This window comes from Melospiza georgiana, chromosome 5, assembly GCF_028018845.1.
Source record: "Melospiza georgiana isolate bMelGeo1 chromosome 5, bMelGeo1.pri, whole genome shotgun sequence".
Taxonomy (NCBI): domain Eukaryota; kingdom Metazoa; phylum Chordata; class Aves; order Passeriformes; family Passerellidae; genus Melospiza; species Melospiza georgiana.
Window position 1 is genome coordinate 56,668,747 of NC_080434.1, and position 26,403 is coordinate 56,695,149.

The 26,403-nt window shown below is 38.3% G+C and overlaps 1 protein-coding gene across 2 annotated transcripts in view; it reads right to left on the minus strand.

Moving 5' to 3' along the window:
* KIAA0232 (KIAA0232 ortholog) overlaps positions 1–26,403 on the minus strand; it is a 64,365-nt gene that overhangs the window by 37,546 nt on the left and 416 nt on the right. For both annotated transcript variants that reach the window (XM_058025366.1, XM_058025365.1), the window contains exon 2: positions 8,303–8,806. In XM_058025366.1, the coding sequence (XP_057881349.1) occupies positions 8,303–8,533 (231 nt within the window). In that variant the 5' untranslated portion in view covers positions 8,534–8,806. The remainder of the gene's footprint in view (positions 1–8,302; positions 8,807–26,403) is intronic.

A 26,403-nucleotide genomic window follows, 5' to 3' on the forward strand; every position in this document is an offset into this window, starting at 1 on the left:
GTCTATGTGATGTTCACTAATTAGAAGTTACTTCTAGGCTAAAACTAAGGAGAAGAAATTTGTCACACCCACTCCAAAGAATGAGAGAACATGCAAATGCTGCATCTGTTAAAATCTTATGTTTGTTGAGCAGACTGCCTTTAGACTTTTCCCATTAAAGTAAAAGCAGGAAAGAAGAAAATTTAGCAAGGCTATAACTAGAGCTATAAAGGCATCATTTACTTACATGTCTGACTTACAGTGCAGAAAAGAAAGCCAGGAACTCAATAGAAACTGTCACTACAGAGTCAAGGTGTCTGAAAGGGGCATGTCATGACTGGAGAAGTTATTTCATAACATTTATGGCTACTTTCTTGGCTTTAGAGATAAAGTTGTGTGTCAAGCATCACAGACCACTGTAATCATCTGATTTCAGAGAAAATGGGCAGCACATGTTTATGCTTGGAGAAATGTAGCAAGTGTACTGTTATGCAATGACATATACCCAAAGAAAACCAAGGAAGTATCTCAATTATGCCCAGAAATCCAAACAGTACAATTGTATCAGCCCAGAGATGGCTGCAAAGAAATCCTGACTGTTAGGAGGACTCCAACCTTGAGCTTCTACCTCTGCTCTGTATTATGTAAGTCTTTGTGAGAATACATTAGCAGTCACAACTTGGTAAAAAAAAGGAACGAGCAGCTCAACATGATCACTCACAGCAATACAAATGCAGCAAAGAGTGTGGAAATAAAGTTTCTCAGCTAAGCACAGCTTTGAGAATGACTTGCTTTTCTGCTGCACTAACACACAAGTGAAGTTGACTGCCCTGGAACCTGTACAGATTGCACAAGCCTACAGCTGAGCTCCAATCCCTGCCACCACAACTGCCACCCCTAAAACAGAATAAAGAATACAAACTCACAATCCATGATACTCCAAACCTGTTCCATATCTAACAGTCACTGGACAGAGAAATACAAAACAGTTCAGTTACTGCACAATTAACGAAACAAATGCCAACTAAAAATCAATAAATCAGTTTCCTGAGCCACATGCTTTTACAGTGAAGACATTTCAGCCATCTTCCATTTCTTAAGTGAAGAAGAATCCATATCCACCCAATTTTTCTCAAAAAACTAATATTGCACACAAAAAATTACTTCCCAAAATTTGAATTACATAGCTCTCAGCTATAGCACCCCCTTCCTAGAAAGGGATAGAGGGCAGGACCACAGCTAAGTTTTCCTCTATAAACTTTAAAACTTAGTTATCTGAGTTTTTAAAAAGTGGTTTAACTTTTGTATGAATAAGCTTTATGGGTATATTAATTAAGATATAATACTGTTTTCTAAATATGATTAATTGGTCCTTTCTTCAGTTTACATGTTTATGTATGGGAAGAAGAAGGGGGTTATTCCCATTGCTGTAAAGATACGCATTTGAGTAATCTAAAGACTTTGAATTAGTCATATAAAAAAGTACAGCTAAAAGTCTTGGTCTCACAGCTCCCCCTCCTACCTACTCTGTTCTTCATACACTGATTCCCACAATTTGAAATTTACATACTTAGTTGGGGTACTGACTAAAAAACTATGGTCAGAAAATTTTAAAAATTATTCCTACAGGACTGCTTAATAAGCAGTATAAGCTTAAAAATATAAGCTTAAGCTTATACAGCTTAATAAGCAGTAACACAAATACAAACTAAACAGAAAATGCTTTGCATTCAAGAAATTTATTTCCACATGTTGCTGGTGAACTTTGAAATTTACTGACACTTGTGTACAGCAGTCATTTCCCCACTGTAGCTGAACCCATTCTGCATATTTAATGCCTGATCAAAAAATGTGTTTGAGTGACCCAAAGGCATTTCTTAGGGACAATAAAAGAATAGGTGTAACTATACTAGAAGCAGCATTGTTATTTTTGCAAAATAGGCATACCAGCCAGATGAACATTTAACACATGGTTAGTGGAATGCACAGGACCAAATCTTGATTTCACCTCCTCTCTTTAGGTTATGGATGAGACATACAAAAACACAAAACACATACAAAACCCCACATCCTCTTTCACCCAAAATATACATGGGAAAAACTAGTATCTATTACTAGAATATAAATCCAGACATCAGTTCCCTCTACTGGGTTAATATGGGATGGCAGGAGAACTAACAGCACATTCCACTGGATCTGGGAACCTAATGCATCCCCAGTTCAGCACATGCAAGCCAAACACAGCTAAAGCTGGCAATGATATCCCCATCCCAGGGCAGAGGGATAGGCCAAAATCATTTATGGACTTAAAACCAGAAGGTCAAGCCCTCAGATATATCACATATGGGCTGAGGTGTCCCTTCCACGGCTCTTTTTCTCTTAAAATAAAAAAGAAAACTACATTTTGGACTTTTAATATGTAAGTGACAATTATCAAAAAGCAAGAATAAAAACTCTGATCAGAGTCAGCAGAAGTGTAACTATCATTCTGAAGACTTTTTATGCTTCCATATAAAAGACTACCTGAATGGAACTACTTCAAATCAGTCTACAAATAATTAGTCTTCCTGCAAAAAAAGCCTCTCTGTTAAAAATTGAAAAATCAAAAGAAAAAATCTCAACCTGGCCACAAAAGTACATAGTTTGCAGTGCAATAGCCAATTAATTCTGAGAGTTAGGAAAACATTCTCTTAAAAAAAAAATTACTTTTGAGGTTCAGAAAAAAACTGTAACTTCCAAAAATGAGTTGAAAGAAGTAGATCAAAAGCAACAGAAGACACTTGATTTGGAAAGTAGGCATAACAAATGCATTTCAATCTTTCTGCTGCACGACCAAAGGCTTACAAACAAAGCCTTTATCTCACAGAGTGTCTAGCTGTTTGGGTTAGGTTTTGGGGTTTTTGTTAAATAAAGGCTCTATAAGGGAGAACAGTCCACAGGAACAAATCTATAGCTCTAAACCATAAATTTGTTATATTCAAAATCAGTTAAGTTTACAATCAGTATATGAAAGATATAACACAGAACACTGATTCTAATACTGTATAAAGAATAATCAACGAAATAATGTTTCACACAGAGTATATTTTAAGGCAACGCCTTCTGCTTCAAACAGATTATATTATCTTAATGCCATATTTGCTGTATCATAAACTGGTTTGAGAACACATACATCTACAAATATATTTTTTATCAGCATTTAAACAACAATCAAATCTTAAAAGCACCCATTTGGTTTGCTACTAGGAAACAATGAGCAAGGTATTCTGATCAAAAGTAAGTCTAGCACTAAGTCAAAATGCTGTCTCACAATATTCAGATCTCCACCAACAGCAATTCTGTGGGTCCCCAAAAGTTACAAACTTGACAGCAATTTCATGATTTTGCCTAATTTATCCAAAGTAAGTAAATTCAGTAATAAAATGCAAATGGCAAAAAAATGTGTATTTGGCAGAAACATTCTGCACTTTACTTACATTAAACAGTCTGTAAATCCACACGAATTTTATGAGGTTTTCCTTAATGGACCAGAAGTCACTAAAAAGTCATCTATCTCAGCACAAAATACCAGTGATTTCCAAACATTCTGAAGAGACCATTGACAGGCCTCAAAAAAAATCAAACCAAACTGAACCAAGTAAACTCCCTAACACAATCCCTAAATAATGAATATCTTATATAGCATGTTTCAAGAGATTTCTTTAGTAATCTTTAGGCCATGTAGACATCTAATATATGTGCAAATCAATTTGAGAATTCTTCTCTAGAAAGATGGTACACAAGCAATATCTTCAGTTGTCGGAAAAAAATGGGCAAGTCTACCACTGAGATCCTTACTTGTCTTCTGATATGACAAACCTCAACTAGCCACAAAACCCTCAAAACTATTTCGGTGAACTGTATCACAAGAATCAAGCAAAATGTGCAAACCCAGTTCATACTATCTTTGTATTTTCTACTCCATCAGTCAATACTCGGGAAAAAAGTCCCAAAGAGCCTCCTACTTCCACCCACTTAAATCCTCCCATCAGAAATATCATTGCTGCCAAACAAAAACAGAGGGGAGAGGGAAATTAAAAAAAGGAAAAAAGAATGCACAATCAGAAGGAAGTATTTCTTAAGAACTTTTACATCTTGAGCTCTGAGACTCACTTCCAAAAGTAGCAAGCATGGTTTGGATAAGAATTGTGCTCTAGGTGCCAACAATAACTCAGTTACCTTCAGTACTTGAGTATTTCAAAACAAACAACCAAGCATTTAAAGTGTGTATATTTAGAGAATTTTAGAGTAATTCTTGATAGGTATGAATAACACGTGTATAACCAAAGCAGTCCTGAAGACCCTGGTACCACAGTACAGTTTACCATAAACAAGATTCCTTTCTTGGAAATTCTCTATTCCTTTGAAATACAGCTGGACAAGATATACTGGCTTATAAATTTTCCCAATATTTTAATAGCTATTTCAGTTTAAGCCAATGAGCCAGAATAGAAACTACAAACATTCCAGTAACATTTGGTTGCAGTGTATTAGGGTTCTACTTCCACCTATGTTTTCTGTATTTGCAAAAATCTGCTATGAACTCTCTGAAAACTCATGACTTACCAATCCAACATTTTGTGATACTGAGCCTGAATCCATATAACAATACTCAACAAAAACCATTCTAATTGGGCAAGGCATAGACGTAACACCACAAACAAACCCAAACAAAACAGTCCACCCTCACATACATACAAATAAAGGGGAATGAAAACCAACACAACCCCCCCCCGCCGCCACACACACACATCCTTAGTCTTATCTTCTATGCAGACATCAAACTAGCTCACTGCACAAAAAAAGATTATATTGGAGAAAGCCACACAAATCTGCACCAGAGTAACACTGAAGAAGACTGCATCAGAATTAAGACCAAAACTCACATATTAAATATTACTAACAGAGCAGAAGGGAACATCCTACTTATTTACAAAAATAACCCTGAAGATCTAATCAATCAAGACTCCCATAGTCAATCAAGATTCCCATATTCCTTTGAAATTCTTATTTTAACTGTAAACGGAAGTGATGATAACATGACAACAGCTATATCTTAAATATCTGTGTATGCCTAGTAAGGTTGGGAATGGGTTTTCTTACTTATTTTTGACACTAAATTTTTTTGTACTTACCTGACAGAACCTCAGTCCAGACTTCAGATTTCTATTTCCCTGCCACACTTGATGACACTAGAACATTATAAATCAAGCACTGAAGGAGGCTCCCTGAAGCAACTAAAACAGTGCTAATGATACCATCAACACCCTGAGGTGGAACTTCAGTCTGTAACATTTCTAATGAAGATGACAGTATCTGTAAGATTAAGACTTCCCAAATTAGTCCTCCTCACTCCCAGCCCCCAAACAAGCAAACTGCAATGGATTGTTCCTATGCATAATCCTATGCATTGTGAGACTATACATTCCTTGTAACCTGCTCTAAAGAGAAGCCACTGCTGTATTTTGAGAAAAAAGGGATGACTACTAAATATCCCCAAAAACAGAGCTCTAAAAGCAAAGAATCACAGAATCACATTACAGCTCAGGCTGGAAGGGACCTCAAAGAATCATGTGGTCTACCCTTCCAAGGGAAAAGGAGACTACATAAGACTATCTAGCATCCTACTGCATCTCAAAAACCTCCAGCAACAGGGATTCTATCACATTCCTGAGGAGGTTGTTCCAGTGAATGACTGTTCTCACTACAAGAAAACAGAAAAAGAAAAAAATTCTCATATCAAGATGAAACTGCCCCCAGCGCAACATGTACCCATTGTCCCTCATCTTCTCCATGAGAATAGACTGCTTCAGTCCTTTCTGTAGCTGTCCTCTAAGTTGGAGAGAAATCATTGCAAAAAGCCCACTATTGAGAATAGCTCTTTCCATGGACATTCTCTTATCTTTCTTAAGAATTAAAGGAATCACATGAGTGAAAAAATTCCTGAGATGCCAAGGACCAAATCTTCAATAGGAATTAATCTGGGTTAAAGAAGCTCAACAACTCTAAGTATTTTACTCCTAAATTACTTCTCATTTAGGTATTTAATTCCTGTTCTCTTCCTTGACTTCTACTTGTAAGCAACACTAGTATATGTTTTTCCCCTTTGTCTTAATATTGTACCCATCACTAAAACTGGTTTGAAATTTCTTATACCTAAATACATGTTTTAGAGTAAAGATTTTTTTGTTTCTGAATAACTTCACCTAACAAAACTAATTTAAAATGTCAGGAGATACAAAGAACCAGTAAGTAACAAGAAAAAAAATTAAAATCAGTAATAAATAAATAACAAAACACATGTATTTAAATATTTCCTCAATTCTATGTTAGAAATGTGTACTTGTAGGCTTTACAGACTAAGCTATTTGAGGAAGGAATTAGGGAGCAGTATGTTTCATAACAGGTGCATCTAATCATTACTACAGAATATAATCCCAAAACTAAATGGATATTAAGCCTCAAAACTTAGAAAACAGTTATTTGAAGTAGGGTGAACATGGTAAAAGTATGTTATAAACAGGAACACATTGGAGGTGGTGGAAAAAAAATCTTCCAGCTGCAAAGCCCAATGCTGTTCAGAAGACACGTCGGTACCACAGCATCCACTCAGCAGCACAGGTTTTGGCTACCCTGTCAGCATGTGGTATTCTTCTCCCTTTGGCTCATTAGGTTCAGATAATCAACTTGGAAAGAGAACAGACACATTCCTAAAAGCTCTGTTGTCAAACCCACAAAGGATCTAGTTAAAGTATCAAAATGAGAAATAAACTGAATGAGATTTTCATAATATAGTTACCCTGCTTCTTGCAAAGCTTGATAAAAAGAAAACTAATTTTGGCACTTCAGTAATTTGAAATATCACAGTAGCAACTTCAAAGTTATGACAGTGGTCTGAAATGGACTGAAAAGAAACAAGTCTTCATTTCCCCCAGGGCCACTGGCCTATCTCTAAAGCTCCTCAAGTTCTCATGTGAATTAAATTGGTTTCGTTTTTAATGTCCTCATCCCACATGCTCCTTTCAAACAGGATTTGGAACCTTTTTCTGCCCCCTTCTAAAATACAGGTATTCATGTCTGGCCAAGACCTACATGTTAAGGTACATTCCAGAAAGTGCTTACACTGGGTTTTTTAAATTTTTATTATTATTACTAATCATGGGGATGTTGCTGATGTCACCTGCTGCTGCCAGATACACTTTTGAAAAAAAAAAGAAACAAACTTTTACAGATACAAGTTTTCTGGTTTGCACAAGGGAAGCATGAAGGCTTTTATGGATGGTAATAGTTGCTAAGAGTTCAAACACTGACAGCATCTGACATGAATTTTTTTGTTCTTCAGTTACACTTACATCTATCTCACAATAACCTGCTCTGTTCTTGATGGATTTTTAAAAAGATAAACTAGGTGACAATGGAATTTCTGAAGCAGTTAGGCAGCAATGCTTGAAGTATAACCAAAACAACAGTAATGAAAAAGGACTAATAATTAAGCTATCAAATAATAGGCATTTGCTTTTCTTCCTTCCCACTGTCACCACAGCCACCTTCTAAGACAAAGGCTATGTTTAACAGCATCATCAGCCCTTTCTGAAAACTGTAATTTCTGAGTCCTGAATCTGTTAACTCCACTATTAAAAGTATTTCTATACAGGTTCATGATGCAGACAAATAAAAAAGAAAAAAAAAGAAAAAAGGTATCGAGACTGAACAGTATGTTCTAGGGTCACAACTCTCTTGCATGCTTTTTATCAGCATTCAGCATTAACATTATTTTAGAATAAATTATGTATGTATAATAATGTATTTCAAATACCTGAAGACTAAAAAATATTTGGAGGGGGTGTTTATTTTTTACTGAAAATAGCACAACATGAAATCCATGGGAGGTGATGGGGGGGTCTACAAACTACTGTGAAGCTGGGCAATTTGACACAGTTTACAAGAATTACATTCATTTACTAATGTTCCAATATTAAATTAAGCTTCCAATCACAAGTTGTGATGGTCTCCATTAAGGACACAGATATTCCAGTGTTAACAATTCTGATATCATTGTAGCCATATGAAAGCATTGTTTAATGTAATTGCCCATACAGCAACCTAACTACTTTAACCTCAGTTCACCCATCAGTTCTGACTCCTGTGTGGTTTATACCCTCCTTCCACCCACACATTTAAAGACAACCATCCCCACAGCTGAAGCATACCCAGGTATAATACACAAAACATAACTGATACAAAAACTCACTTTCACTGGACAACATCTAAAATATGTAAATACCTGTTCCTGCAGGTCGTAGTCATAGCTATCATGCAGCAGAAGACTGAGGACATACCGAGTATAAATCATGGCATCAATGCCACACTTCTCTAGCTCTTGTCCCAGCCAGGTCTGCACTGGACCCAAAGCATGTAGCAGAGACATTTCAGAAACAGATACAGGGCCTGGATAAGAGCTTGAGGAGCTTTCAGATGGCAAACCATCCACAACAACTGTACAGATAGGGCGCATGAATCTAGGTGGTTGGCATCCTTATAACGTGAAGCATTTTCTGGAGTTGATTTTCCGTCGGTATCTGGAGGTGATTTTCACTCCAGTAAATAGGAGAGAGGCTTGACTTCTAGGACAATCATTTATATTTCCTGGCTGTTAGCCGACTAGAGACGAACATCACTCTTCAGGCATGACCAGTGAATAAACTAAATCCTAATAGCAAACACATATGTAGATGTGTTTTTCTACCTTAATTTCACATTGAGGCCAGATGCAAGTCCCCAGCAGGACCTATAAAGAGGAAAAAATGATAAGTTGTGACAATATGTATCCATACATGAATAACATTAAACAGTGAAAAAAACCACCCAAAGTAGAAAGCAGTCATTTACATACTGCTTACTCCAAACATATCGTACATCTACTCAGTGTCATTTTGAGGAGTGACAGGAATTATTACAAGTTTAAAGGTGACTTTTAGAAAAGGTTCTTTTTACTTTAGGAAGACTGACTTTTTCATCAAACACTTCACAAGTAATCTGTCAATTGAAACATATGTCTGACCTAGCTTTATGGGAAAGTTGAGATTTTATTACTTTCATTATCAGCTGAAAAAAGCCACTCTTATAAAAAAAAAAAACAAAAACCTATGCTAGTTTGAATAAAGACTGCATATTTTGCATCACTAGAAGACAATATAATCCTACTGTTTTGCAGCAATACCCATTTCTAGAATAGAAGTGTTTTGTTTATAAAACACTGAATTAATGAAATTCATCTGATCAGGAGTTTCATAAATCCTACTACTAAATGGTTACTACTACCTTCAGGTTCAGGTGTTTTGGCGGTGGTGGTTTTTGGTTTTTTTTCTTAGTTTCAATTATTTGCCTTGTTCCAGGACAGTTAAACATTTTATCATCCAAAAACTGTCCTTATAAAAATGTAAATCCCTGGAATAACTTCAAAATTTGAACAGAACATAATTTATCTGTGCCAAAAATTAACATTTAACCTTCTTTACACAAAGCATACACCTGTCCTACCTGAGAGCTTAAACTCTAAACCATGTCCTAAAATAGACAAACTATCCTAAGACTTACACCACCCACAATCACAAATCAATCTTGATAAGCCAGGGGCAGAAGGTGCAAGCACCACACACGTCAGCATTCTGCTCTCAAACGCAGAAAATGTCAGCCCAAAAAAGGCATTTTTGGATTGGTCTACTTATCAGCCACATGCCAATCTGGCATTTGTGTAGGCCTTCCTTCTCCTCTCCAGCTTCTTAGCATTAGAAAACAAAGCTCAACTCCAAGCAGGAAATATCCCTTTACTGAAAGGAAACAAAATAGACTCAAGTGACTAAGCAAAATCTGCTGTTCTGTTTCAACCCCGGTGCAAGATAACCAGCACACAACAGCCATCACCTAATACAACTATCTGAACTAGGTACTGGGGGCAGCATTTCATGTGGGCAGCATGTGTTCTGCAGACAAACAAAACTGAAAGTTGATACATGTCAATACAACAAAAGATGATAGTTTTTAGGAGCTTTCTTTATAGCACCACACAAGTACAAATGTATATTCCAGATTTTTCTAAGTCACTTTCAACATCACCAAACAGAAACCCATTACGATCAGTTGCTATCGAGTTTACAAAAGCCTTTCCCTCTCCTAAAGTGACCTTACTGCTCTGGTTGCAGTGCTCATTTTGAGAAAGGAGAAAACACAAAATTATTCAATATTGCTCAGCAGCATGTTTCAATTAGTCAAAATCTTTTAAGTAAGCACAAAACACAGTAGGTAGAAACATGCTGCAAGGCACTGGAGGTTACTGCTTCATCACACAATTAGAGAACAGAAAGTACAAGTAAAATCTAGTATTGTGACCCAAGGTAGTCCAAATCCAAGAGTCACAGGTCCAAACTCTTCAGAAGTCCATACTATCTTACTTGTTGAAGAACAACATTCCAGAAAATCTGTTCAGTCCTGCTGGCTTTCCACAGTAGAACGTGTAATGAATGTTCTCCCCAAGTCAATGCCATAACCCTTGTTGGCCCCCAAATCCTACATTTCATAGATATGGGAAAACTAACACTCTTCATATCTCTTTTTTGAGACATGGTGCAGAACTACCTAAAGGTTCAAGGGAACAGGAGCCTCAATCCATCCCACTGCTACCAGTTAGATGCTAGAGCCACCAAAAGATGCTCAGAGCCTGGAAAGGGATTGTAGATCAGCAGGAGAGCACCTGAAGAGCAGCACAAAGGAACTTCTGCCACTCCAGCCAGCAAGCTGGCTCCATTGGGAGCCCAGCTAAAATGGAAACACGTGAAGCAAAGACAATTGAAATAAAGAAGTTAGAGACACGCACATGCCTGCAGTCTATCATCTTACTGGCATCACTAAGACATGGTGGGATGCCTCCTATGACTGGAGTGCTGGAATGGAAGGATACAGGGTGTTTAGGAAGGACAGGCACAGGAAACAAGGAAGGGATGTTACCCTCTATGTCAGTGACTGCCTGGAGTGCATGGAGCTCTGCCATGGAACAAAAGAGGAGCTGACTGAAAGGTTATGGGTCAGGATGAAAGGGACAGGCCATGTTATACTGGGGGTCTGCTAAGGTTCCCCACCCAGGAAGACTGAACTATCAAATCCTCTATAGACCGAAGGAGCAGCCTCACACTCACAAGCCCTGGTCCTCATGGGGGACTTCAACCACCTCCATATCTGTTAGAGGGGCAACACAGCAGAGCATAAGCAATCCAGGACCAGGAGGTGCCTGGAATGTGATAATGGTGATAACTTCCTTCCCTGAGTTAGAGAAGCCAACAAGGAAAGGTGCTATGCTGGGTCTCCTTCTCACCAACATGCTGGGGCTGCTGGGGAAGGTGAAGCTCAAGGGCAGCCTGGGCTGCAGTGACTGTGAAACAGTGGAGTTCAAGATCCTCAGGGCAGCAAGGGTGCACAGCAAGCTCATTGCCCTGGACTTCAGGGAGCACAGTTTGGCCTTCTCAGGGATCTGCTTGGTAGAGGAGCCAAAGAAAACTGGTTAATATTGAAGGATCACCTCCTCCAGGCTCAGGAGCAATGCATGCCTACCAAAGGAAGTCAGGCAAAACACCAGCCACCTGCATGGCTGAACAAGGAACTCCTGGACAAATACAAACAGAAAAATGAAGCCTACACAGGGTGGAAGCAAGGACAGGTAGTTTGAGAGGAATACAGAGAAATTGTACAATCAGCCAGGAATCAGGGAGGAAAGCTAAAGCTGTGATAGAATTAAATCTGGCCAGGGACATCAAGCTTGATGAAGAGAGAAAAAGCTTCTATAGGTACATCAGTGATAAAAGGGCCCTATCTCAAAGGAGACCCAGGACATGGACAAGGCTGAGATACCTAATGACTTCTTTATCCTGGTCTTCACCAGCAAGTGCTCCAGACACTGCCCCACTCCCTGGAGGCAAACGTGGGGACTGGGAGAATGAAGAACTGCTCACTGCAGCACAAGGTCAGATTTGAGACCATCTAAGGAACCCGAAGGACATGAATCCATGGAACCTGATGAAATGCACCCCTAGGTACCGAGGGAACTTAAAAGGTGCTTGGAAGAAAAATGGGGACAGATTTTTTATAAGGGTCTGTAGTAACAGAGTTTTAAACTGAAAACTTGTAGATTTAGATTGGACATTAGGAAGGTATTTTTTACATTGAAGGGGTGAGACACTGAACAACTTGTCCAGAGAAGCTGGGCATGATCTACTCCAAGCATTCAAGGTCAGGCTGGGCAGGGCTTTGAGCATCCTTATCTAATGAAAGATGTTCCCACCCACAGAAGTGAGCGTTGACGATCTTGAAAGATTCCTTTCAACTCAAACCATTCCGATTCTTTATGGCAAAGCTTCTGGATACTGAGTCACTTCAACCAAAACTCTGGCACATTGTTTAGCTCCTTAGCTAAACCTAGTAAGGACTGAGTTTGTGTTTCAGCTTTTCCATGAATGAGATGATAATGGTGCCTCTCTTTTCTATCTTAACACTTATTTAAGTGAGACTTTTGAGAAATTCTGTTTTTGAGACCTAAGCTAACAAAATCCGACTGACTTCAGCTGACCAGTTAAAGTGTGTCTTGTTTTTATTAGATGGGGAAGAGAGGGAAAAGACAGCAAGAGAGAGACAGATTATAAGAGGAATTATGAAATCAGACAAAAAATGTTTGTAATTTGTTTTGTACTTCAGCTTTTTTGAATATCATATCCTATTACCTCTTTTACCATTTCGTTACATGATATAAAACCTGGAAATCTAAACAAATTTATTAAATATTATATAAGAGTTCTCATTTTACAACTCTCAAGTGCTTTGTTTCACAGATGGTCTTAAGCATTTCCATTATGTTTTAAATTTAACAAAATTTCATAAGGAGTATTTTTCTATCCCAGTACTAGAGATTTTCCATATCAAATTAATACAAGTCACTCAAAGAGCAAACATTTCTGCTGACAGATGTGAAGCTTGATTTTAGAAATAACACTTTCTGACAAATAAGTTATTATCCCTCTTAAATCTATTTCACACTGTCTCACTAAAAGTAAGTTTTCCATCCTCACAAGGCCAGGGCTAATCTGAACAGAGCGAGCACATTACATCTTAAATAATTAGTGGAAGCCTAGTTATTTTAACTAAGTCGGAAAGAATTCTCCATTTCCAGCTATAAAATATGACAGATGGCCATGCCTTTTAACAAGAATTACCAAATACAAATTTAAACATCTGCATCAATACTTTCTGAAAAGTACTTTTTATTTACAAAGTAAAAAATACATGTTGAAACTATTTCAAAATAATTTCTCCTTACTCCACTTCTTAGTATATTTTTTCCTTTAAAGTAACCTTCAGTTTTCGCAATACTGATCAATGGCCTTAACAAGGTCACACTAGTTAAACTGTCAGCAGCTTAACCAGTAGAGGCACAAGGGCCAAGTTATGAAGAATCTTCTAAAGACTGAGTACACAATATTGTATAAACACTCTGATTTTTCAGCTCGGACTGTCTTAGAATACATGTAATTCTCAAAATTGTATTCCATGTGATAGACATTAAATACTCTTTTGATCTACAATAGACAGCAGAAGAAAATAACTAAGCCTTAGTCTCCCTTAGATCCAGCTACAGCAAAGCAACAACTTTAAATAACCTATAGCAAGCAACAGAAAGGAGGATCAATGATATGGAAAGTGATGCTGGAGCTCCCCAGGTTTGTTCCCTACAACACATTTGCTCTTTCATAGTAAATAACCTTTTTTGAAGCCTAAGTAATCTAGTCTTCTCCATAAAATAACTGGAATATGGGTGCTGTCAGAACAAATACATAGAACTTTTTTTTTTAAGTGTCTTGGTACTACAATAATCAAAGTAACACAAACAACTTCTTGTGGCAGTTGTCTCTATGGGATATAGGATGATAGCATAAAATCAGAGATTACCAAAGAATGCAGTAAAAGAAAGGTGTAATTAAATCACTCTTCAATGAAGCTTGATACAAGCACACCAATAAAGTGCTAATGCATGGACTATCAACAGAAAGATTAACTAAAAGTTCGTGCCAAGCAAGACAATTCCATGTCTTTAACAGCTTTTTTTCTCCATATTCTCTTGCATACTGTTAGAAAACAGTCACCAAAGCCAAACCACAAAACCCACTGAATTAATCTAAAGTAACCTAATCTCTATTTCATCAGCACCAAGAGGTTTCTGAAAATTGTGTATCCATGCAGCAAAGTCCCAAACCAACATTTTTTGTAAATAAAAAAAAAAAACCCAAAAAAACCCACCAAAAACCCAAACAAGACAATGATTTAACATGCTTTCAAGTTTTCTTAATTATCAACTCTTAAAGCAGTAGAAGACATTGGAATAAGAAAGTAAAAACTATACCCCTTACAATTGTCCCATCAGGTAAAGGTCCACACACAATGTCTTGGGGATCATAAAAGGTAACTTGAAAAGGAAGCAGGCTTAAATTCACTACACTGGGGTCTATACTATCACTAGAAAAAAAAAGTTACTGGATTACATATTGAAAGAGGTTGGAAACTAATACACTGTTTACTTGTACAACCTGTGAGTCTCTAAAACCTCAAATTTACTCCTCACACATTTTGATACATTTCTACAAAGAAACCAATCTCTTGGATAATCCACAGATACTTTTCCTTCCTTCAGTTCTCAAAAGGGAAAACATCTGTGTTTCCAGTGTTTCATGCTGCCTACTGCTACATGCTAACAATTAGACTAAACATATTCTCACACAATAGTTAAGTCAAAACTGCTGTTTTATACAAAGTTTCCTCTATTATTCTTTGAAATACACCAGTGCATGACACAGTTTAAATTAACAGTTCTCATTTTAATTTTTTTTTCTCCACTTTGACACTGTTCATTTATAAAATGAACACGGGAAAAAAAATTAAATTATATATATATAGTCCACATTTTTTAACCAGAACAATGTTTTTCAAACAAATGTTTTTTCCCAGAATGGTTTTATTAAAAGCAAACAGTATATCCTTTCTCTGGCAACTACAAGTGGGGAAAAATTATGAAAATCCTAATTAATATTAAAAGAATAAAAACTTGGTCAAGTTTGGTCAACAACATACTAAAATCACATATACAGTGCAGTAAATTTCAGTCCCCTTTAGAAAACTGATAGTCAAAAGCATGGCCAAATTATATGATGGCAACAGAACTCCATATTGTTCTTATATATTGTAGAAGAATCTGCAATTTTACCCTAATTTCTTTTGTTTCTTTCCACAAAAATGATGAACAAATCCTTAATAGAAAAAAACCAAGCAGCTACACACTGGAAAAGGCACTGTCAAAGCTCAAAACCAAAGCCTATATAAAGTCTAGCAAACAATGGAATTTGTGTATTTAAAAGCATTTAAAAGACATGCGAATTCAGAAGTAAGAGAAGTTGCTATTTTTTAACCACATTCCTTGATAATCTAAGAAATTTGACTGTGTAGTCTTCAGAGCTTTTTTATGCACAACAAACAGCAAGAGCAGTAGCTTGATTCATGACCAAGGCACTGAAACACTACAGAAATATTGTCCTGCCATGAGAAACAGAGATTAAACACCTGCCTGCTATCAAAGCACTAAAAGTGGTCAGAAAAATAAAAGCAGCTCCGTGAATCAACTTTAAACATACATAAAACCAACCTTTCTAAGAAGCATTACCAAGAGGTACAAGAGTGATACAGTCCCATTTGTAATGGGTTTATGCTTTATAGGGAACTGATGTCTAATGAGGCTGGGCTTACAGTTCTAGGGTAACTCAAGTCAAAGAACCTACAGGGGAGACAGAAATCAGTGCCTGGGTGTTACTGCAAGATTTTTTCCCTTGCGAATCTGCAATCTTTTTTTCATAACACTTATCCAAATGAAAATCTGAAGCTGCTAATCCTGTATAAAAGCTTAATGGAATTACTCAAAGGATTCAAGAGCTACCATGTAAGCCCTAGTTACTTAGGTTAGCAAAGAAAAAGAACAGATATAATGAAGATGACACCAGGGGAAGTCACCAATACAGTTCTGAAAGATTCTGCTCTGGGACCTGTATTACCTAATAAAATCCTAAGTGGCCTGGAAGATAAGATGGGTGACACAGTTTAGAAGCTACCAAAGGACAGCAAGTGACCAGGAATAGTGACTTCAGAGCAACTGAAAAAATACAGATGGCCATTATGAAACTGGACTGGGCAATAAAAAAGTAAACAAAATACAGCATAGGCAAACTTGAAATGAGGCCGAGGGACAATAACCACCCTATTGAGGCATAAATCAATGAGTTGTGAGCTATTAATCCCTCCATGGACAGAGACTTGACTGTTCAACATCTAATTTTTGTTACTAGAAAGTACTAAAGAGATAGTAAGAGCTCCATACAAAACTTCACACAACAGCCAGCAGAATTCCTTGCAAGAGATACCAAAGACTCAAAAAAAAAAAAAAAAAAAGATGGCCTTCAATGGAAATCGAGTAAGAGAGATCCCTTGAGAGTTTTTAACTAGACAAACCATATCAAGGTCAGGAAATCCCCTAGGCTAAAAATAGTGTATGGCTGAGGGAGAATTTAGGGGAGGTATCATTTCCCCTCTTCTGTTTTTGTCCCTAATTGCTCCTTTAGAGATGATGCTGCAGACAAGTGCAGGGTTTGTCAAAGCCTTTGTCTGAACCAGTACAGCTGTTCTTATAAAACTTTTACGTTTACCATCACACAAGAACAACATTTCAAAAAACAGTTGCTGGAGGAGTGCAACAAGCTGATCCACTCACAGGGCTGCACATTATTAACTCACAGGACTTTATGGGAAACAGCTCATAAGGGACAGCAGAATCAGCAGGTGAGACACTTGCCCTAGGGGGTCACTTGCATATCAGAGACCCCAAATGTTGTCATCTGTGTATTCTTTACTTCTGCAAAACAAATATGCATGTAAGCTTGAAAATATAAAATGTTTAAGCTAAGAAAAAAAGGCAAGACAGAAAGGGAAAAAGCATGACCTAAGAACAAAACCTGCAGACACTGTGTACACCCCAAAACATCATTTCATAGAGTTGCAAGGTTTGAATGTGCTTCATAAATAGGACTCTTTTGGAAAGGTCCTCATTGCAGCAGGCTCGTAAAGAATCATCTCTGCAGAGTGGAGACTAATGAAGTGGTCCTTCAGTATATATAATATGACTTAAAAAATCATTAATAAGCCTAATAGTTGGCAAGTTTTGCAGATCATGGTTCAGTGGGAGTCCTGATAATTTGGGAAACAAATTTTATCTTCAGGACGGAAGTATTTTTATTTCATAGCATCACTCAGGAAACTGCTTCAGGAGGTCAACTCAATATTAAAGCTGCATTAAAAAAACTCAAAAGCAAGCATGTCATTATGCAGCACATAGATACCACTTCAATAAACAGAATGGAGCTCAGAGCATTTCTGACAAAATAAAACATGACAAAACAATCTCTGGTACCACAGACTATGCAATTGCACCAGATGAGTTTAAGTACAGCACATCTGTAACCTACAACCACCTCAACCCAAAGAATTGTATCTCCAAAAATTTTGCTATTTAAGAAGGACTTGAAACTGTTAAAAATATGTCCATTAAACAGATTTAAGAAATGGGAAGATTTCTAGATCTGTAAATTGCCTGAATCTAGACAATGAAATGCTGCCTCACTATTATCAAATGCCCATCTGCCATTAACAATGGCAACAATTACATTATTTACGAATTTGTCCAAAAGGTTATCTAGCTACCAACAGAGTACTAATAATTCCATTCTGTCCTTAAAAAACAAACATATACTGACATGAGAATTTTTTTCCTATTTAGTTTGTTACTGTCTACACTGCTGTTTGAACCAAATTTTACTTTGTTTAAACATGACTACATTTTTTTTTTAAATCTTGGCTGAAAAAGAAAAAATGTACACATATTGCATAACTTAGACGTATGATAACTTTTTAGAACTTTAAATATACAGCATCTAATGACAAAGAATTTTGGTAAATATTTTTCACATTAAAAATTAACTAAAACAATGTCATACATAGACTTAAAGGAATTACTACTGCTGCCAGCACAAGTTTGCAAAAACCAGAAGTGATAATTTTTATAGCAGTAGTTACTAACTTCCAAGAGAACAACAGCAGCAGCATTTTGACAGAGATACCTCTGTGGATGACTTGAAGGTGAGTCAGGGTAACAGGAACTGCACATTGCCACCAAGCGAGGACAAGACATTCCACTGTTGCTCTCATCCTCTCCTCCATGTTCCACCCTCTTGTCCTTGTACTTAACACATCCACTGCGTGGCTGCATAGATGAACTGTATCAATTTTTTGTTGCAAAGGGAAAGATTTCATTTTTGGTAACCCAGTCTTAAAAAAATACAAGTCAGTGATCAACTCGCTCTCTCGCCACGGAATTTCTACATGTGGCAGAAGAGAGGAAGTGGGGTTGCCCCTTTCAGCAGCAACCCACTATTAGATCCACTTAAGAATCACAAGAAAACATTAGGAAGGCAGAATGCACAAGCTACATTTTAGCTAATTCAAATCCAAGTCTTTCAGACAATAATTATTCTAAGGAACGTGAAGTGTGCAAGCCAATTCAGGTACTTCAACAGGTATGACATTTACTTCCGATATTTTTACAGAAATTCACTAGGCACCCAAGCAATCACACCCTGTACTCGTAACATCCAGCAGACTCAGTCTCAAACAGTAGCCTGGCGATAACAAAGAAATTACTGTTTCCTTCAGATTTGCTGGGAGAGAGGCAGGTGTTGCTCTGTAACTAATTGAGAACAGGATGGATCACCCAAGTGTGGAGAACCCAGGAGAATGTGTGGTAGTGCAGACCTCAAACACGGAGGCAGTGCCTCACCTCACACTTTACCCTCCAACCATCACAGTCATTTCTGTACCACTAACATCAGCTTTCTGACCTTTCTGCTATATTTCTTTTACCACTGAACACAGTGGTATGATTTAAGTTTTCCAGTTTGAACTTGCAGATCTTAGCAGTGTAGCAGGGCAATGCCAGAGACATGTATCTTGTTCAGCTCAGTTTATTACACAGGAATTGCTTGGATGGGCTGCTACTGGACCTGAGAGATCCTGGGGAGAAATACTTTTCTAGATGCAACTTCAAGGAGGAGATAGCTACAGTCTTTTCTGTTCAGTCCCATGAGAATCTTCACATGGACACTATCTATCAAAAGCAATACGTTTTACTATGTACACATCACTGATTACCATCATCATACTTCAATAACACTTCCTCAGGTTTAGGGAAACATTAATGGAGTTAACAGACTACAAAACCAAACAGAACTGCAATCACACAGATGTACATATTTTGAGTTCACCAAGACATTTATCTTCAGGATTTTTGGCAGGTAAACTCTGTAAGCTTTCTACTACTTGTATCTCACTATATTTACTAGCCTTATCATCACCTAGCATATATGCAGGACTTCAAAACACAATACAGGATGCAGTCAAGTAATGGAAAGACTAAGATATATGCTCTTGACTATTTGATCATTTTCTTTCCTGCCCTCCTGATGTCCTTTATTTACTTAACTTTTAGAGCAGTTCAAACTATCTGCTACCAACAAGTACTTGCCTGTATTTGAACTCTATTTCCAAGTGGGATGGTAATGCTTGGAGGCCCATGCAAGAAGTTACATGCGTGTGCATTAAAACAGATGTGACCCCAGTTCTGAACAGCTCAGTGAGAGACACAGACACCCACCCATGTACCCCAAAATGTGCTGCAGACTCCTCCAAGGAACAGGCAGCCACCAGGTGGAATCATCCTCCAGGCCACCAGTGTGACCACCCTGATAAAATATTCACTGCTCTTCATATCAGCTGGAATCCAGTGGCCACTCTTGTAGTGCAACCATACAAGATTTATTTCAATTAATATACAATTTACTCTCAGGCACACACTGCATCTTTCAGTCAGGCAAAGAAAGGAGAATGAATTATGAATGCCAAAGATCCAACCACCAGTGTTCGTTTAAAGGCTACGATATTTGTCCTGCTATTTATACTTGCAAGGTTAATAATCCATATGTATATAAACAGCAAACTTGTTAAAGACCACACTATATATTTTACTCTGGTTTATTAATTTCTTTAATTTGTATGAAATTATTTTCTGAATACTTACTATTGATGTTTTCTATACTTGGTCTGCAGCTCAGGGAGTTAATTACTATCTTGCTGAAAAGCTTTAAATAGCCTCATAAAGAGTTTAAGAACAAATATAACTTCACCTAACTATATAGCCTTTTCAACAGTTATTTTAATAAAAAGAAGTTTCTCTAAATTCAGTTGGAAGTAATATATAGACAATGTTTTCATTAATAAGAGTGTAAAAACTTACAGGATGTGTCAGCCACAGGAGGCTCAGTAAACACAGAGTTCTGACAAGTTGAATTTTCAAGCTCTAAAACTTAACCAGCAGAGAAGATACTGAATTTACAGCACATAAAATATGGCAGGCCTACAAAGCAAATAGTTTCAAATACTTTTTCCCTGCCCCTCTACCACCTCTGATTTTTATTGCAAAATATTAGTAAATGAACTTCTATTTATGAAATTGATATCCAAAGTAGGATACTTTGCAATTTTGAAGAGAATAGCAAGTCAACATGAAATAATTTATATTTTAACATTTGAATGAATTTGCATAGGCATTTATTGTTCAGTTTATGTTGTAAGGCTGCCAGGCTTTTTCCATAAAAACAGTGACGATATTTGTTATCATATCTCCATTTTTATGATTAGGTATGTTGTTTAAAAACACTAATTATTAAAAAAAGTTTACTAACTGAATAAGTAGGACAATTTAATATTGCTCTTAAAATAATATATTTGCTGCTTGATACTTCAAATGACAGATAAAAAGGTCATTTTACTAAAGTGCAACCAGAAAACCTCTTACAAAAACAGCAGGTCAGCATTGCATTAATTCTCTTCAAGGAAGTTACTGTACTGTTAACCAAGGCATTTCTTTCACAATTCAAGAACAAAGTTACTAAAAACTGGAACTCTGAGGTTTCCCTGAAGTCAGTAAGATATTCAGTTCAGAGAGACTGGTGAAAAAATCATCTACATATGATAAACTAATATCTGAACTTAAAGAGGCAATTTAAAACTTTTGTGTCACCTCACACAATTCAACATGACTTCCATCAAAACTGCTATAAAAACATCAATAAAACAAAAATCACTAAAGGTAATTCAGTTTCACTGTCAAATGCAAGACTTCAATACACAGTGGACTGAACTTCTACCTCAGAAAACAGAACCAGAACAGGAATTCACTGAACAGTAGTCTTTAGCTAATTAGTACCAGTAATTAGCTCAAACTCTTCAGAGAGCAGAATCAAATATCATGAAACAGTAAAAGCTTTTCCTGTACCTTAAAAAGTCAAGATATGAACCCAACAAATAAATGGAAGCTGGCTCCATTTCTTTTAGGACATTCCAGTGTCCTAAATCCAATGCAATGCTTTAAAGTTGCACATCTACTCAGCCACAGTCTTCAATTTTGGTTCAAGTTCACAATAACACATTACAGTGTCACAAGGATCTAGTGAGAATTAATTACTCATCCAGTGGCAGCAATAGGCATTACTGATTTCTTCATTAGTGATTCTTCAAGCAGACCTTTTTCTTTAGGCTATTAAAACACTCTTTTCTTAAAAAGTACATATGACACATGCTAAATTAACAAAATAACTTCTTTAATCAATCTGTGCATGTTTTATCATGCTTTCCCATTTTACTGTTGATGATTATTATCTCAATCCAAGCCCTGACTATGCAAACACTACCTGGAATAACCCTGCAGAGGATACAGACCTTGCAACCCCACTCTGCTGCTCTGATGTTAAAGCTGTACCATCTTATGTCAGGTTGCTTTATTTTTTCTGGCCTTCAGCCACCCCCAGTCTCTTACTCCCTTATCTGTCTCTCTGTACTTTCTTCCACAGTCCATATATGCAAAATCTCATAGGCAAGGCAATCATGTCTCCCTTCAAATTCTACAACCAAGTTAGTCCATCTAACCAAACCATAAATACGAACTCGCACAATTTAACAACCTACAAAAGGGGTAACAGCTGCTCCTTTCCATACAGCACCTTAAACACAAGCACACAGAAATGAAATTTCACTTGAATTCACTCCGTAATACAGCGGACAGAAAACTTCATGCAGGTCTCTTTGCTCAATCTCAGCCAAGCACTCTATCCAGCAAACCTTGTTCCTTTGGTAATTTAATAGTAACTAGAGAAAGATTTTTAAAAGCTGTAAAAACTCCACAAAATTATTCAGATTTCATCCCTGTTACAATTTATTTTTATTTATTAACAAATATTTTTGCACAGAGTACAAATTTTCACATGCAATCCTTTCTAGAATAAGGCCTAGAAAGTTACAGACACAATTAACATTAGCAGAGACTGCATATTTGAAATTTCTTCCTCAAGACAGCAAACCCCAGAAATTTAAACATTTCCCAAATTACAGTAAAAATTAAAAACACTACAGCAAACCTGAGCACAGACTTAGCAGGATATAATAAAACTTACATGAAATATCAGACCTGAAAAATTAATTTAAATACATAATTTATATTTCCACACTAATATAATTAAAATATCACATGTAATATCACAAGAGTGAAAAATTAATTTAAATATTTCATTATTTAAATTTCCACACTACTGCCTCAGAAATAAATCTCTTGGAAAGTCATGTTCCATATGTTCTCTTTGGTATCAAAGTTATGAACAGAATTTAGATGCAGAAATAAAACAAACAATGTATAGTATTATGCAGGTAGATCCAAACATCCTGCATATGAAATTATAAAGGAAGCAGATAATTAAAAATTTAAAATACTCAGTAGCTTCCAATAAAGCTACAGAAATAGTTGCTAGTAAGATGTCTGTGAAAGAATAATCTTTGTACTGAATGTTTAAGCTACTCAACCCTTCCCCGCACCCCCAACCACCTCTGTGGGCCAATAAAATACACATTAAATCTCTCAACATCCATTAAAACCTACCCAACCAACTTTCAGGAAAGTAGAGCAAGATGCTTTTTAGTAAAACATTATAACTAGCCCATCTAGATCTTTTTCTACTAAAACATTCTGACAGTCCCACAGTCAGAATGTTTTGGTACTTCTGACTAGAATAATCTGGTAAATTATTTCCAATTTAAGAAAAAAACATAATTTTCCTTCCAATCAGACAATTTTCCTTTTGTATGTGTATTGAAACATAACTAAGCACACCAATACTCGTTTGAATATTTTTCTTTTGTATCATGTAATTGACTTTAGTTGGAAAAAATTCTTGGGGCAGGACTATGGGGATGGACAACACGACTCATTTCTGCAATCCCATTTACAAATCATCCAACCAGCTTATCACTTTTCTTGGACAAAAATGAAGGATACCAATCTCTGTTCCATGAGACAGAAGAATATCCTAAAAACAGACTATCCCAATAAACAGAACATATTAAATAGCTTCTACAAGATAATTTGTATTCCAAGCTCCATTAGCAATGCAGATAATGGGAATATTTCCTGCCAACTCTCCAACTCTACAGGAATCCTAAGTCTCACTGCCTTCACCACATTCTGCTTTACCAGATATTGTTGCCTATCCTGTTATAGTATTGTTACTTTCAGTCATTAGCTATTGCTTAAAGAAGCAGCAAACTGAAACATGATTTTGCTGGGATTCCAGCTAAGTATATAAAGTGTCTATTCTGACTTTACAACACTATGCCTAAAACCGAGTAAAATCCTTCAAGAAAATTCACCTGTTCAGCCTCTTGGTTGCTTTATTTACCTAGAAACAAGATGCTCAAGATGGACAATTAATGGAGTTTTGAACAGTATCTAGATCTTCCTCTGACCCTAATTCCTGTTAGAATGTACAGCAAATGAGCAAAGGAAAATGCTGACATCATTTTACCCCTATGGAATTTCTCTTACGTGGAAGCAAATAGCAACAACAAAAGCAGTGGGAGATGCTGAAATATGCCTATGAAACAGGCATAATAAGGTAAGAGAACTTCAGGACCTCCATTTTTTCTTCTTGGGTCACATATAGATCTCTTTGACCCTTACTTTCCTTACAGTTCCACTGCTCATGAGCAGAAAAGCTGGAGGGTCATATACCCAACCCAAATTTGCAGAATCCATAGACTCAAAGGGTCTTATCCCCAATGGTGCCCCAAACAGATGGATAAAGTTCTGTCACTGTACAGAACTTAATATCTGTCAAGCAGAACATGGTGGGGATATGCACTGCTGAGGCTTTTAATGGCCTGTCTCAGGATTTCCCCAATACCTGTCAAGTCTTTGAAAATAAATAACATTATGAACAGATAACATGCTACTCATTTTATTCAAGTCACTTACATGCCCTCTTATATCTCAATGATGAAAAGATTTTGATACCTATATGATATACTTTATTGACTAGAAGACAATGATTGTACACTACCATTTTAGCATATCCATACTAACAAGAAACGGCAGAGGGAGGATTAGTACAAAATAAAATCTGTACAGTTACATGTCAAGTAACAGTCAAGTTTACTTTTGTAAGGCATATTTTTGCCTTAAATAATAAAGGAAAACGTCAATTACAGACTCCCATGGATTGTGAGGAGTTTGCAATACCTAGGGTTTAAGCACTGCAGTGAAGTACTTTGGTTTACACAATTATCTACTGAATCATCACGAGTTCACTTTTGACAGTTAAGAAGCCAAAGTCAATTGGCAATTCCTACTTCATTTCAGGAACACAGAAGAAATATATGGTGTACAATAGAAATCATAAACATTTTAAAGGGCTTGAATGAAGAAAAGCAACTACACATACCACAGAGGCCTCTGATCCCAAGCTTATAAATTACAGCCCAAATCACTTATACACAGAAAACGTCAGACTACAGGAATGGGTTTTATTTGAAAGGAAGGACAAGCAAATCGTACTATTTTCACCCTTCAGATCAGTATCAGGTACTGCAATGAGTAATTAAAACAAAGACAAGACAACAGGGAAAAAAAGCACCGCACTCTGGCTTTCTTAAAGTTTCATAACGCGATTCAATACGTGTATACTTTTAATCGAGACGACACGAGGAGAAGATGGAAACGAGTTTGCCGGAGCGAAGTGTCAGTTTGTGTCACTTCTGCATTCAGCTGTAACCTTCGCCAAACCTTGTCCCCCACCCCGCCCATCGCCCGCGAGAGGCCGCGGCCGGCGCTCCCGCCCCAGCGGCGCCCGGCTCGCAGCGCCCATAGGCTGCGGCTCCCGTCACTCTGCCATCAGCCCAGCTCCGCCTCCCCCAGCAGCAGCAGCCCTAGCCCTCCTATCTGCCTTTTGCCTTCAATAGGCCCTAAAGGACAATGCTGCTGGAAGGGGAAAAAAAGGAGGAAAAAAAAAAAAAAAAAAAAAAAAAAAAGAAGAGGGGAGCGGAGCGAGCCAGCCCCGCCAGAGCAGCCCCCGGGGCAGCGCTGTGAGGCCGCGGCTCAGCCGGGGCGGTTCCATCGGCCCCAGCCCGTCCCCAGCTCCCCCTCCCCGGTGCGCGGCCGCCGCTGCGCTCTGAACGCCCGCTCAGGATGAAAGGTCACGGCGTGAGCGCCAGCCGGGCCCGGCAGCGCTACAAGCCCGTCACCTCAACCGCGGGGTCAGGCGGGGCAGGCGAGGCGCTGCCCGGATCGGGATCTCCCTACTCCGACCCCGAACAGCCGCATCCTCCGCTTTGCCGTCTGCTGGCGCCGGATGACACCGGCGCGGGCCGGCACCCGCGGCGGGTGGGTTCGGGGTGCCGCCTTTCCCTCCCTCCTTCTCCTCCTCTGCTCCCTGGCGTGAACCAGCCCGAGGGCACCGAGCCGCTGCTCCCGCTCCAGGCTGGCGCCTTCCTCCCGGCCGCGGCACAAACCGCTCACCTGGCGCCGGGTCCCGCCGGGATGGAAGAGCGCGGAGCCGGCGGCAGCCAGGGAGGGCTCGGCTCCTCTCCCGGGCAGCGCTCTGACCGGGGCACCCCGGCCGGGCCCCCGGCCCCGCCCCCGAGCCCGGCCCGCCGCCGGCCGGCAGCCGCCCCCCGCGCTCCTGTCACCCCCTCCCCGGCCCCTTCCTCCCGCGCCCCCCGGCACGCTCCCGCCGCGCTGCGCCAGGCGCAACCCAAGAGCGGGACGCGCCATCCCGGGAACCCGTCCTCCCGGCGGGACCAGGCCCGGCCCCGCAACTC